This window comes from Fringilla coelebs, assembly GCF_963513975.1.
Source record: "Fringilla coelebs genome assembly, chromosome: 6".
Lineage (NCBI taxonomy): Eukaryota > Metazoa > Chordata > Aves > Passeriformes > Fringillidae > Fringilla > Fringilla coelebs.
In genome coordinates, this window is record NC_140034.1 from 29,442,490 (window position 1) to 29,457,192 (window position 14,703).

Genomic DNA, 14,703 nt, shown 5'->3' on the forward strand with positions numbered 1-14,703 from the left:
GCCCAATGAAGTTGTTTTTTCAACATTAATTTGCACTGGATCAAGCGCTTTGCACACAATCTCTCATTTCTTCAACATTAAAGGGTGCTAATGATTGTCAAAGAATATTTTCCCTTTCAATATCTGTTCAAAATGAGATTTTGAAAACCATCCCAGGACTCTGCAAAATGAAAATCAGCCTTGGATTTGTGTGTCAAATAATAATCTTCAGAAGCTTGTTATTTTGCAGATGGAGATTTTAGCTGCCATGTTGTCCTTCTAAAAATAACATGCAGTTTTCCAGTGAGCATGCAGTCAACTAGCAATATCAGTGTGCGTTTTTATCACAAAGAATTTGAGAAATCCACCTTTAGAGGTTTCTATAATCAAATCAGGAAAACTCTTAAATTTATACATAAGGAAAAATATTTTTAAAATCTTTAAAAACATGACACATCTTTAATGCTTCACAGTGGAAGAAAAGAGACAACAGATGAATGTAATAATGGAAAGACTATCTAAGAATTAATCAACATTTTTTAAAGTGACAATGCTGGCAAACGACGAGAATGGAATGTTAAGGTATTTGTTGTAAGCCAAGAGGAAAAGATTTATATGCATCATCTCCAAGCCAGTATTTAATAAAATCCATTTTCAGGCTTGACATAAAATACAATCAAAAGGCCATTTGTGACTCTGAGCCCATGTCTCTTTCTTGTGTTATAAAGTACCTCCAGATTTTCCAGCACCATTTTGGCCCTTTAAAGGGCAGATACTATTTAGTTAGAAATGCACTTGTATGTTTTTTAGTCCTGATCCAACTCCTACTGTTGCCAGAGAAATATTTTCTGTTGAATTGTGAAGGAATTTTTAAAATGTAAAAAAAAAAATCATTGAGTAAACCTTAGTATTCTATTCTGTACTAAGATAGTTGCTGTTAACAGAGATTCATTTGAGACTGCCCCAGTGGCTTACCAGTAAGTTGATGGGACATGAACAACATATTTCTTAAACCAGCTGTAAGGCAGAAAAGCTGAGGTTACTATTTGGATTCCCTGATGAAAAGCTGCAATTGTTTCATTTACGGGTAAATGTATTCTGGCTATTCCTAGGATGACCTTGGCAGCCAACTGTGTTGCCCTCGGTGTCAGCAGAAAGAAGGCTGTTGGTGTCAGTGGGCTTTGGATCAGGCTTTAAAGACAGAGGAAGCTTGCTTAAGGAGGAAAACAGGCATAAAAAACAGTCCTGATTTCCCAGGTGTTGTCGCTTACAGTTTAGAATACCAACAAGACCTTTTAAACCCTGAAGAATAATTGTTGTAAGTCAATTATTTTAACCCTGTAAGTTTTTTTACAAGTGTATACAAGAATAAAGAACAAATTTCTCTGGCTTACAAAAAAAAAAAAAGGCAAGTATTTATTTATCAATAGATACTTTAGCTGCTTTTTACACCATTGCAATGACTAAACAAAGAGCATAAAATAAACAAGAGAGTATAAAATCATTTCACTCCAGCTGGTATCCCAAGACAAGCTTTTGACTAAGTACAGAGTTAGATGTTTCAAGTATGGCACTTATATAAATAAGAGCAGAGAAAAGATGATATATTCACAGTTAAATGCAATGAACTCTCTTCCTTTGGTATGTGTGTCATCATAGGTGATTGTAGGTAAATGCATAACTCGGCTGGCATGAACCAACTCCATCTTATTCATGCACATATTAGGGAATCAATCAAAATGTACTGATATATTCTGCAGATCACAACTAATGCAAGATGTTTAAGGTCTCTGGTGTCTGTGTGTCTGTGTGTGTGTCTGTGTGTCTGTGTGTCTGTGTGTCTGTGTGTGCGGACAGGCAAAGAAAAAATGTCCAAATTATATTCAGCATTTATTTTTAGCATGACTAATTGATGCACAAACCATGATAGAAAATAGCTAGTAATACACACCAGGAATGAAGTCTGTGATTTAGACAAACAAAATAAGACATCTGTGAGATAGGTGAACGCAGATATCCTGACTGAGCTGTGGTTAGGTTCCTTACAGTGTGCTTACCCTCCTTTTAAAACATGCTTATGCCTGCACATTGCAACAGTGTCCCCCACCCCACCCCACCCCATATAGAGTATCCTTGCAGAGTTTTTGATATGAACATTCTACACATTTACAACAATTAGACAGTTCAAACTGTAAACATCCTAATGACGACCAAAAAGCTGCTTCACTGACAGATAAAACCCAATCATTAGAAAGAAAAGTAGGAATAATAGTAGCTGTGCTGTAAGGCTAGGTCAAGCATGGTTTTAGAGCTGTTTTTTCAGTCTTTTATATAGCGCTGCATTTTGCAGCTAGTTCAGTAAGTGGAGATCCAATACCTTAATGGCTTTCTTGGTGGTTTGATAAAATGCTTGCCTAAGCAATGTACCTTTCTCTAATGGTATCTGGGTCTGTTCCACCTGGCACAGTGTTTCAGTTCTGTCACAGCCTCACACATAAGCTGAGTCACTTGACTGAGTCCTGCCGAAGTTAGGCATGCTCATTCTTGGCAGGTCCTTATTTCTGATTTCATATATGGATTTCCTTTTTGCCTGTACTCCTCTCACTGCCATTTTGATCTTTCTCCAGCCCAAGTGGTTCAGTTCTGCCAAATTAAGCACCACACAAATCCCACTGACAGCAAACATGAATACCAAGAATACAGTCTTCTCAGTGGGTCTAGAAACATAGCACTCTACTTCTTTAATGCAAGGGTATCTGTCACATTCGTACATGGAAGGGACATTGAATCCATACAGAAAATACTGTCCCACTAAGAATCCAATCTCTAGGGCATTTCGAAAGACCACTTGGATGATATAAAATCGAGAAATGCCTTCTTGCCTCCTCATCTTTGATTTTGTAGTTCTGATAGCAGGATTGGGGATTTCCTTCACTTCTAAGCAGTCTGGTTCTGCCTCTTTGGTGGAGTTCTCAGTGTTTTGCAGCACCCCATTGACAATCGTGTTCTTGATTTTCTTACTGTCCTCACGCTTCATTGAATCCTGGTCCCTTTCCAAGGTAAGGAAGACAGTGGAGTACCTCCGTTCCCTTTGTTTAGCAGACTGGTGAACGGAGTACGTTATGAAGCACAGGCTGGGAGTGCACACCATGATGATCTGGAACACCCAGTACCTTATGTGAGAAATGGGGAAAGCCTGGTCATAACAAGCCTGGTTGCAGCCTGGCTGCAGCGTGTTACAGACAAACATCGTTTGCTCGTCATCGTACACCGTCTCCCCTACAATGGCCACAATGAGAATTCTGAAGATCACCACCACGGTCAGCAGGATCCTGCAACAGAGAAGCCCGTCAGTGCGCGCCGCCGCCGCGCGGCCGGGAGCTGTCCAGTGCTGACCGGGCCCCGGCGCCGCGGCACCGCGCACCGGCACCGGCCGCGACACGGGCACCGACCCCCGCACCTCGAGCCGACCCCGCTTTCGGGGGCTGTGCAGGCTGTGCGGCACGGCCTCGGCGCGGCCGTGTGCCACAGACCGCGGCCGGAGGTCAGCGCTGGCCCCCGCCCGGCCCCTTCGGTCGAAGGGCGGTCACACGGGCCCTGGGGCCCCGAGAGCACGGCCGCGAAAGGAGCGGGGCTGCGCCGGCAGCGGCACCCCGATGGCAGCGGGGTCTCCCCGACGACCGTCCGGTGCCCCCTGGCTCCTCGGGGACAAGGACGGCGGCGCTTGCGGTGTCCCCGCGCCTCCGCGCCCCGTGCCGCATACCAGCCTCCCCAACACACACACACACACACACACACACACACACACACACACACAGCACACGCGAGCTCCAGGCACACCCCGAAAGAGCCCGGCCGAAGGGACCCACCGTGCGCCGCCGACCTCCCGGCCGTCCGGCTCGGACAGGAGGGGATCCCCCCCGTGCTCCCCGGAGCTCTGCCGCGACCCTTACCTCCCTATCATAGTAGAATGCTGCTGCACGGCAGCTTCCAGTAGCCTCTCTAGAATAGTCCATTCCCCCATCGCTGTTCATCCGGAGACAAAGACTTTGGCAAGCGTAGGGGATCTCTTCACTTCTGCCTTTTTTCACCCCTCCTTTTTTTTTTTTTTTTTTTTTTTTTCGGGGGAGGGAAAACGAACCGAAGAGCAGCCCGTCTCTACTGCCCGCAGTCCGGTGGCGGGAGGGCGGCTGGAGGCGGCAGCCCTGCCGAGGGTTCCCGGCTCGGCTCGGCTCGGCAGCCGCCACCGGCCCGGCCCGCTCGGCTCGTGGCGCGGCGCGGCGGGCGGACCGGCGGCGTGGAGGGAGGAAGGTTGGCTTTAATGTCTTGCTGCCTCTAATCTGCCTTTAAGTAGTCTCCGCTTGCGTCACTGACAGGTTGGTGGAAAGCAGCCAAAAGCAGCGCTCGGATTTTCTCATTTTTATTATTCCGGTGAATACAAACGAATAAATGCAATAAAAATAAATGAAATAAATAAACGGAGGAGGAGGAGGAGGAGGAGGGAGGGCGGAGGAAGGGCTGCCCCGGCAGGCACGAGGCTCATTGTGCAGCCGAGTGCCTCCTTGCCGGAGCGCCCCGGCCGGGCGCCCGCTGCCCCTCCGCCCCCGCCCGCCGGCACAGCCCGCGCTCCGCCCGGGAGCGCAGCCCCGCCGGCACCGGAGCTGCCCCGGCTGCCCGTCCGAAACGCTGCTCTAGGGCGGGAGCGCGACACGGCGGCCCCTCCAGGCACGGGCCCCTGGCCGGGGGTCCCCAGGGGTTGCTGGGTTTTGCCTCACTCCTAGAGATCAAAACGGCGGTGGAATACAGCAGTGACCTTACTTGTTAGAACTGCTAAGCTCTGGAAGGTATTTGACTTCAAATTACATCTTTATTCTCCCCTGATTACAGTTATAAGAATCACTGCGGGGAAATGAAGCTCATTTATACCCGTTTCAGAGAATTCTGAGACTAAGATTGTATTTATGCTGGAAAAGATGCCAACTCTTCATGCAAAGCATCTCTAAACAGTAGAAGAAAAAAGTAGCTTGAATAAATCCCTGCATTATAATCAGTCCACATATTTTATTCTCATAAACAACTGTATTTAAAATAGGGGGTTTTTTTATTTTACAGATACCCTTACAGACTGTACCTGAGACATCACCAAACATTTCCACACAAAACATTGGTACCAATTGGAATTTACTTCTCCAGTGAAGCAGTGTAAAATATGTTCTTGTATTCTGTATATTTACAAAATAATCAAGTAAACCTTCACACCTGCTCAACTAATCTCATTAAAGAACAACATAAGGAAAATCCTTATCAGTCTTATCATAATATTCCTACCATTGTCAGTAAAACCAAATTATTTCTAAAGCAGAATTGCATAAGTCATAATAAATAGTGTCATCCTTTTTTTCATTTTTTTTTCAGCTCATGAACTAATTCCATGTTATAAAGATGTTAAGTGTTTTCTGAATAAATGGGACCATGCTTCATCTGTGCAAGAAGGCATCTGTATGCTTTAGACTCCCCAAGGTTTGTTGTCTTTTCATTTGGACTATGCAGATGGTCTCTGCTTCACATGATACTGGGTCAGTTGACTGATTGAATTAGGAAAGTATCAAACAAGAGAGGATCAGTGAATACACAGAAATTCCGCACAGAAATTGAGAGATTTTTATTCTCTCCCAGTCAAGAGTCTTTGGCTTTTTGTTTATTATTAAAATTCTAAAAATTGCTGCTGCAACACCAAAGCTGAAAAGAAGAAGCTGGAGTATGGTTTGTCTGGTTTTAAGAGGACTGTGGTATCTATCTAGCTACCCTGACAACTGAGTGTCTCATGTAAACCAGAATTGTCTGTTTGCAGATGGATCTGAAAAAGAGAGAAATCAAAGCAGTAAGGGAAGCAGTAAGGCATGAGTAGAAGGAGAGAGGGCAGGGAATATGCTAAGAAGCTAATGATGATAATCCTATTTAGCACACCAAACAGAGGGAAAACCCACAATGGAAGTTACTGAAGAGAGGAGAGAAGATTTTGGTTCATAGATAAATAACAGAATTTCTACAAAGGAAAGCTGTTCCCTGATACTGGGATAGAAAACTCTATCTGAGCTTTTAGGACCCTTAAATGAAAAGGAATTACATTCTGATCATATCAAAAACTGGTCTATTAATTAACAGTCAGTGTTTTCTGTGTTCCTGAGAGCCCAGTCATGAAGACAAGGAGGAGAAATATCATAAATGAATACTGAAAACATGTAAACATTGTTATTAAATTGCTTTTGATTTAAAAATGGTTTAAAGTTAAATTCTTTCAGACCTTCTTTTACAGGAGTGGGATCTCATTCTGGAATACCTCACATCTCCTCTTTCAGCAGTAACCTCATATGCCACTCTGCAACCCCACATTCACACACAGGATACTTGGCCTTTCTCTTGAGAAAATGTACAGGACTTCTGACCTTGGTGAGTTTTGAAAAAAAAATTCAGTGAGAAGGCCAACATTCATTTTACGTGGCTAAAAAATTTCAAAGGAAGTTTCTATACCTCAAATTTACATGCACGATTTCTGAGGCTATGAATTTCTATCCTTTATCTGAGGCCTGACTTGCTGTCAAAATAGAAGTAATAAGAATCAATGTGATGTTTCCTGAATGTTTTACACAACAGTGAAAAGCGTATGAAGAATGCAATTAACTGCATTTCCATTATCCTTTATGTGAGTAACAGCAACCTCTGGACTTGTCTGACAAATTGTCTAAATCAAAAAGTGCTCAGACTATGTATAGTCATGACTGTAAGTTGGAGACATAAGAAGATTTTCAGCTTCTAAAGGTTCATCTTAGTTTTTACACCATTCCCCTGAATGCTTCAGCCAATGGTAAAGCCAGGATTTGCAGAGCAGCAGGCTGCCAAAAATGCTGTGGATGTGTATTGCACATTCAGATTGGAAAGCCATGCTTACATTTCATTCAAAAGCATTCAGGATTATCAAACTTTATATCTCCTGGCTTACGAAGAACTGCTTCCTAACGAAGCAGCGATAACAGTTTGCAACAGAGACAAGCTTGTCTTGTTCAATATTTTTATCTGTTGCATAGAAAGGAAAAAAAATCAGCCTGCTATGCCACACATAGGCTTTTGGGTGGTAGGGTATATTTTTGTTCCTCATGCTTTGCAGTCAAAGAGAATAAGTATTCCTGATCTATCCAAATTCAGCATAATTCATGTCATTCCTAACAGGATCTCAAACAAGCCTTGCAAAAGGAAATTCAGTCTGCATGTGTTCAAAGATGCCAGTGCCGTGATATTAATTTCTGATGAAGTAATGTAGACTAAGTTGATCTTGGATTAGGCCTGAAGAATGAGACTGTATGTGTCCTCAGTTTGAAGCCAAACCGAGGTTAATCTGTCTATAAGAAGCTGTAGGCCAGATTCTCTCTAAGAAATCCAGCCCTTTTGCCCTGATCTGGTTTTGTAAAGGGTCTGGAGAGCAATCAAGTCCTGCAGGATTCACATTCCTCAAGGATGGAGCAGAACAGACTGAGAGCAGAGCTGACACATTTGGATTGTCTGTCAGACCCCCTGCAACCTGGATGTGGATGACATGACAGGGTCAGGATGAGGTAGCCACATGGCCAGTGCTGTACTACAGTGTGCTAAACAGCATTATTCCCCTGCTTCACTGCTTTCCCTGCTGAGGTTTACTAATGTAAAAACACAATGCAGATCTTACATGAGCGTTCCACACTCACTGCCTCCTCTTAAAGTCACACATTCATTCTAAATTTACACCAAATATTTTATCTTAAAACAAATCGAATCAATTATTAGCACTATGCCAACAATCTCCCTCAATGCAATCTTTTGAAGCTGCTTGCAGTGGATCCATCATCATAGCATATGAATATATGTCATATTTATATTCTAAAATTGCATGGCAAATGACCATATTTCATTCTTACATTGGAAACCTCTATTTCCACCATTTGTAGCAAACTTGAAGCAAATGAACGAAAGAAATTAAAATTAAGTCAAATAAATATAGGCTACTAATAAAGAAAATAATGGAGTTTTCTTTCAACAGTTTTTGTGAAAAAATTACGCAGCCCTATAGCTGTATAATATATAATGTGACTGCATTTTCGAACTAGTGTCAAAAATAGAGATTTTTCAGAATTACTTTCATAAAGCTTTAGAAAATTCTTGGAAGACTGGTATGATAAATGTCTTGCTTCTGATAGTATTTGGTGTAGTCCATGAAATCTAAGTCATTAGCTACTAAACTGAAAATGTCTTTTTAAGACCTCTCATAGCCATCTGCTATGCTCTGTTTTCATTTGGTGCCATGTGTGTATTAATGAAATGATTGCATCAGATTAAATCTTTTATTCATAAAATCATCTAGGTCATCTGCTTCTACCTACACTTTCTCTCTCATTAAAATGAACATTTGTGTGGCCGTTCCCTCCCCACTGTATGAGTACAATTCTATCTGCAGTTAGCTGCTGAATGTAGATCTTAGTAAGAAATCCCTCTCCATGTCTTTTTCTCAAATGAAATTCCCTCAAAAGATAACTCTAGTCTATCACAGCAGAGAAAGTGTATTTTTCCTGCAGTTTTGAAAGTAATGAATTCCCAAATGCTAATGACTTCAGTCCTTCATGAGAGAAAGCAGTGTTGCAAGAATACACATTTTGCTGCCAAGTAATAGGTAGCACACTCTTCCCATCCAGTCTGTGTCAAAGCTGTCAGTCACAGGGTGGGCTCTTGTGGTCCTTGTGGTGAGCATGGAATAGAGCCTGCATTTATGTGCTCCATGCTTGACAGTAGCAGTGCCAAGAGCACTGAGTTCAGGGTTTCCTGTAATGCACAAACAGACAAAACACTCGGTTAACTTAATGATCAAATTAAGACTCTATTATGCATCAGAGGTCTATATCTACAAATTAAGATTGCAATAGATGGAAAGCTATTCAGGAAAATAAAGAATGTAATCAGTGAAGAAGGAATAAATCTATGAATAGTCATGAACTTCGAAAGTGAGGGTTCATAAGTCCTGTTGAAGCTCCATAACTATTCTTGCAAGGGGGTAAGGGGGCTGCCATAAGAAACATTCACAGTGGGGGCAGGTACTAAGTAAATATTCCACAATCTTCTGAACCTAGGGCATTTAAAATATCAAAATAGAACTGCTTTAACAAAAAAAAATTAAGTATCATACTTTTTAGTTACAGAATATTTTATTTCCCGACAGAAAAAAAATCACCTAAGTTTCATGGGGCTCTTGTAAGCTGTCCACAGGGACCTTTCTGTGCACAAATTAACAGCTCAAATCAATTTCCTAAATAACTTGGACCTATGTAGTGAATTACACTTGCATTTACTTCTGGCATATTTACAGCTCCTAATGCAGCAGCATTTGCACTGCTTGCAAAGTCAGATTTATTTGCAGGTAGGATGCAGCCAGGGGAAGGAAAATATCTTTGAAACAAATACTTATTACTTGACAGGCTCTGCAAAGAAATACAAAAGAAGTAAAATATTCTACTGACCAGATAATCTGCTGCCAGTCGGTTGAGTTTCCTTTCTGACTCTCACCAATCTCAAAAAACACTCACATTGTGCTAAAGCATCCAAACATCCATTGATGCAATTTCATGGACTATGATGACTTAAGTGTAAATTTGTAAGTCAGTCTTATGTGAGTTTTTGTTTCAGTTTTCTTAAGTTTGCATATACACTAATGAAAGAGACTTTCAAAAATACCTTGGACAGAAAAGAGTATGAAGGATTCCTCTAGAAACAGATTTAGTACACATTTTGAGGATAAAAAAAAAATTATATAATAATATAATAATTAATTCAATATGGGAGTGAAAATTTTTCACTCTTGAACAAATGATTTTATTCCTAGAGTCTATTCCTTCAAAGATATGTATTACAAAATAAATGTAGCCTAATATAACTGATTAGGGCATTGTGGTAAAATACCAGCCAATTACACCATCAGTATGCTAGAGCCAATGCAGAATATTGTTAGACTCACTTTGGCAAACCTTATTTTTCTCTTTTCCATCAAAAAGAGTTACAAATTTTCATCAGAAGAAACATTATTAAATTTAACTTTAATAACACCTTTAAAAATTTATTTTATATCATAATATCTCCATCCTGTGGTAGTAAATTTTCATTGTACTAATAGCAATTCCCACTGGCTTTTGATGTGCTAGAATTTTAAAATCTTGAAAATATTTATACTAGAACATTTTAACATTTCTTATGGCAGAATATGAATTTTGAGAAAGTTATTGAATGCTTCAGAATATCCAGAACAACAGAAAAATGAGATCCAGTAATAAGAAAAGAGTCCTCTCTACTGGAATTCCTGGCAGCATTTTGCTGCTTTTCCTATTCCATAAAAAAGGAAAAAAAAAAAAAAAGAAAATAAAGTATGAGAAATCATGCTTCAGTATTTCAGCATGAATGCATTACATCAAGCACTTTTTTCAGACCTACTGCTTATCTCTGCCCTGTCTACATTTGTCCTCAACCAAATGCTGAATCTCTGTACTCCCAGCTGCTTTCAGTCCGATGACGTGATTTACCGAGGAGTTCTTTTCCTTTGTTTTGATTGTTACACCACCATATGTCTTCAGCATTCCTGGTGCCCCCACTCTTGTCCTCTCCCTCCTCATCTCACCAGCCACAGAAGGGAATTCACATTACATTAAAGCTTCCCTTCAGAAGCCAGGCTGAAACAATCCCTTGAAATAACTAGGGCATTCAAGTGATTGACTTGAAAGTAAACTATGTCAGTGAATGGGAGCGAAAAGCAGGAGCTCAGTAAGAAATGCAGAGGGTTTTTAATCCTTCTGTCATCCAAAGATTCTACAGTTGTAACAAGAAATTGTGGAATATATTTGATATTAATTCTATTCCAGATACATAAGGTATAAATACATATTCATGGGTGCACAAATGTGTGTATTTATGCACGTGTGTCCTGGCTGGGGAGTCTGATGAGGTGAGACAGAAACTATCGAGGGGCAAGGTGGATCAAGTCAGGATGCAGAGCTGAAAGCCATCCAGCTGGATTTGCACATCGCTGAACAAGAGAAATGGCCAGTGCTCCACCTCTACACTGTAGGACAAATAGTAGCAAACATTCTGGGTGGGTGGCTGGAGGGATGGATGGAAAAAGACCAATTGGCAGCACAGAGGGAAACCTTCTGGGCTACTGAATTGTGGCAAGGCAGAGAAGTTGGCTGTAAAAGTACATCAAGGGATGAGCATGTGCCCAAGAGTTGGGCAATGGATTGGGCTGCCAAGATTAAAGTGTCTCAGGTGGATCTGGACTGACAACATAAGGGTGAGTATTTCTGGCTTGGTGGGTCCATGACACCTCAGGTCATTAGGGGCTCAACATCCAGATGGGGCTCATGACTGAGGGGTGGACTTAAACATGGACAGTATCTCCCAGATTATCCATGACTGTGAAACATGTGCTGCAATCAATCAGGCCAAGTGGGTTGTGGGGGATAATGGTAAAAAAATAATGGTAAAAAAATAATGGTAAAAAAAAATAAGTATGGGGAGACTGACCTGGCAGATTGACTACATCACCCTTCCCCAAACCAGCCAAGGCAAGTGCTATGTGCTGACCATGATAGAAGCAGCCACAGGATGGTTGGAGACCTCCCCTGTGCCTCATGCCACTGCCCAGAGCACCATGCTGGGCCTCGAAAAGCAAGCCCTGTGTATACACAGCACTCCAGAAAGAATTGAGCTGGACAATGGGACTCATTTTCAGAATAACCTCATAAACACCTGGGCCAGAGAGTGGGATTGGGGATGTCATGTTCTCTACCATGTGTTGGCCTCTGGGAAAACTGAGTGGTACAATGGAGTGTTAAAAACCACACTGAAAGTAGTGGGTGGTGGAACTTTCAAACATTGAGATTTAGTGAAGATTAGTTAACACTACAGGCTCCACCTCTGGAGCTGGCCCTGCTCAGTCAGAACCTGCTTACCACAGATGGGGATTATGTCCCCCATAGTGCATGTGAGGAATGTGTTAGGGAAGAGTGTCTGGATTAAGCAAAGGCAAACCCATCCATAGGAATTCTCTGGGAATCCTCTTCTATGAGATTACTGAAGTGAGTTAAATTGGTTCTGTGGGGAAAATATATTTAAATTCCTCAAGATTTTAGACTTTGTCCCAGGTAAGATCCTAGGTAAAAGCCATTGAATTTTGGCTTTCAGTGACATTAGTATATATGGACTAAGAATATATAGTCATGGATTTGAGAAAGAGATCTTATGTATTTTGTAAAGGTCATTAAATATTTTTTTTAGTTATTTTCAAATTAATGTAAGTTTATAAATATTCAGTAGTATCAGTTTTTTAGTCTAGACTCTTTAATCTAGTATATAGAGCTACACATTTTTACTGGAAATTACCAATTTATAGAGCCAGAATACTTTCTCAGACCCATCCCAGTAATGCACATCTGAAATTTCACAGGTGGTGATTAAAACTGGCATTTTTGTGAGTTCCACAACTGTTACTAACAAACAGCATCTGCTCAGTGCTGTGCAACATGCTTTGTTTTCATAACACCATTTGTTAATCTTTCCTAAAGAAAAAGATTTCCAGGATGAGTATTTAATTAAATTTTTGTAATGTTTCCATTTCAAAATGGAGCAAAATCAAATTCAGAATATCAATTTCTCTTATCCCACAGGAAATTGAATGCTTACCTATGGATTTTGCAAGATATTTCATGTTCTGAAATATTCAACTCATAACTATATTTTTCAGAAACTATATTTTTCAGAATCTATTAGAAATTGTGTACTTTCAACTATTATGCAGGAATCTGTGACACAGCAAGAGAAAAAGATAAATTCAATCATTCATGAAACATTGTAGGACAGCTGCAAATGGGTGTGATTTATTTCTGTGTTTTTAAGAAAAGGACAAATCAGCATTATGTGTAATGTCACTATAGATTGGAAGCTACAGTTTATTTTTCTAGATGACAGTGAAACCCACATAATTTCTTGCATAGGTTTGAGTTGCTCAAGGGCTGCACTGATTTATGTACATCCAATGCAAATCTGTCCTCATTTGAATCAAATATTTACTTGGCATTTTAGATTTAGAAATTCTGTTCTGCAGTGTTTGCAACCTCTTTCACACTTTTCTTGCAAGAACATGAGGATTGTTTTCCTTTGATCAACTTAACCAAGCTATCACTGATTTATAGGAAAAAAAAAAAAGGAAAAGATAATTTGTCATGGTCCCTTGCTTCATGACTTCACTAATCTAAAGCTGTGTCTGTACTATAAGTAGGGAAGAGCATGGAGAGATGTATCTTCCATCCATCTGTCCACATCTTTACAACATTCCCAGGAGCTGGGGCCTGGGGTGGGCAGGCTGGCTCACCTTACCAGCAGCACCAAGCATCTCTTGGATGCATTTCCCTGGATCCCTGGATACATTTCCCACTTGTGCTTGCCCAGCTCCACACCTTGCTGAGGATCAGCTGAGAAGCTGAAGGGCTGCATTACACAGCCTACATCACACACCTCTCGTGAGGCTAAACACCTAAACCAGAGCCTGAACCACAGAGTCTTTAAAATATTTGTCAGTTGAACTTCAAGGGATGCAACAGAGTGTGAATGTCATACATTTATGTTTACATGCAAACGGATAAATATTTTATATTTTAAGCATTTTTACCAGCTATTGATTTTTTGCCAGTTACTAAGATGTATTGCCAATAACAAATCAAGTTTTACCTATGTTTTCTGGGGTTTTTTCCAGGTTTTCAAGCATCTCTTACACCTGTATGTTTATATGTCTGTACCTGCCAAAACACAATAAAAGAAATACATTTTCTTCAAAAACCCTCTACATAATATCTCCATCTCACATAGAAATTCCTCAAGACAGAGTCACTCACACTGTATTCAAGCCCATAAGGAGGTCATGCCTCCTAATGTGGGACAGTAACTCTCCCCATCCTCATTTACTGCACAGAGGCAGGATGAAACACATTCTTCCTGGTGGAAAATTCTAAGAATGAATCTGTGAAGGACTTGTTGCACCCCAGAGACTTCCCTTTGCCTAAAAAGAAAACAGGATTTACAGTGAACCAAAAAGCCAGAAGGACTAGGACTCCCAAGCTTTCAATTTAACTAAGATTTTTCAATGCTTAAAATAGATGACAATTACACACAGCTCTCAGATAGGAGTTTCAAGATGCCATGGTGAGACATAGCACCCCAGTGTTTTCTCAAAACAGACCCTCTCCTGATCTTAAAAAATAGAAAAATCAGTTGGTTTCCAGCCCTGGTTTCACTGTGTAAGTATATCCATCCTACAGTTTTAAGGGACAAAAATCAAGCAAGGCAATTAAAGTATTTTCTGATAAGCACTTAAAGGCTTCATCTGTTTAAAATGCATCTCAATCAGTAATATGTAAAAAAAAAAAAAAGCATGGATAAATTATTGATCTGCTTTGTTTCATTAGTGTTTTTTGATACATTTCATCATTTTATCTATTTCCTTGGCATGAGGCATCAGCCTTGGGACAGAAACTGTATTACAAAGGGAAAAGGCTCACAGGAATGCTAGTGCAATGGGGAAGAGAAAAAAAATGTCAGCCAGTCCCACGGGGCTTTAATAAATGTTTGTGAAGCATACTTAGTTTAATTACCCCAACTAGTTAT

The 14,703-nt window shown here is 40.7% G+C and overlaps 1 protein-coding gene across 1 annotated transcript; it reads right to left on the reverse strand.

The window, feature by feature from the left end:
- Positions 1–2,467: 2,467 nt before the first annotated feature.
- GJD2 (gap junction protein delta 2) lies at positions 2,468–4,195 on the reverse strand (the record flags this gene model as incomplete). The annotated part of the gene is made up of 2 exons (XM_084207582.1): positions 3,933–4,195; positions 2,468–3,311 (listed from the first exon to the last, which is right to left on the reverse strand). Exons 1-2 carry the CDS (start codon positions 4,001–4,003, stop codon positions 2,468–2,470), a joined length of 915 nt encoding a protein of 304 aa, XP_084063708.1. The 5' UTR covers positions 4,004–4,195.
- Positions 4,196–14,703: the final 10,508 nt, after the last annotated feature.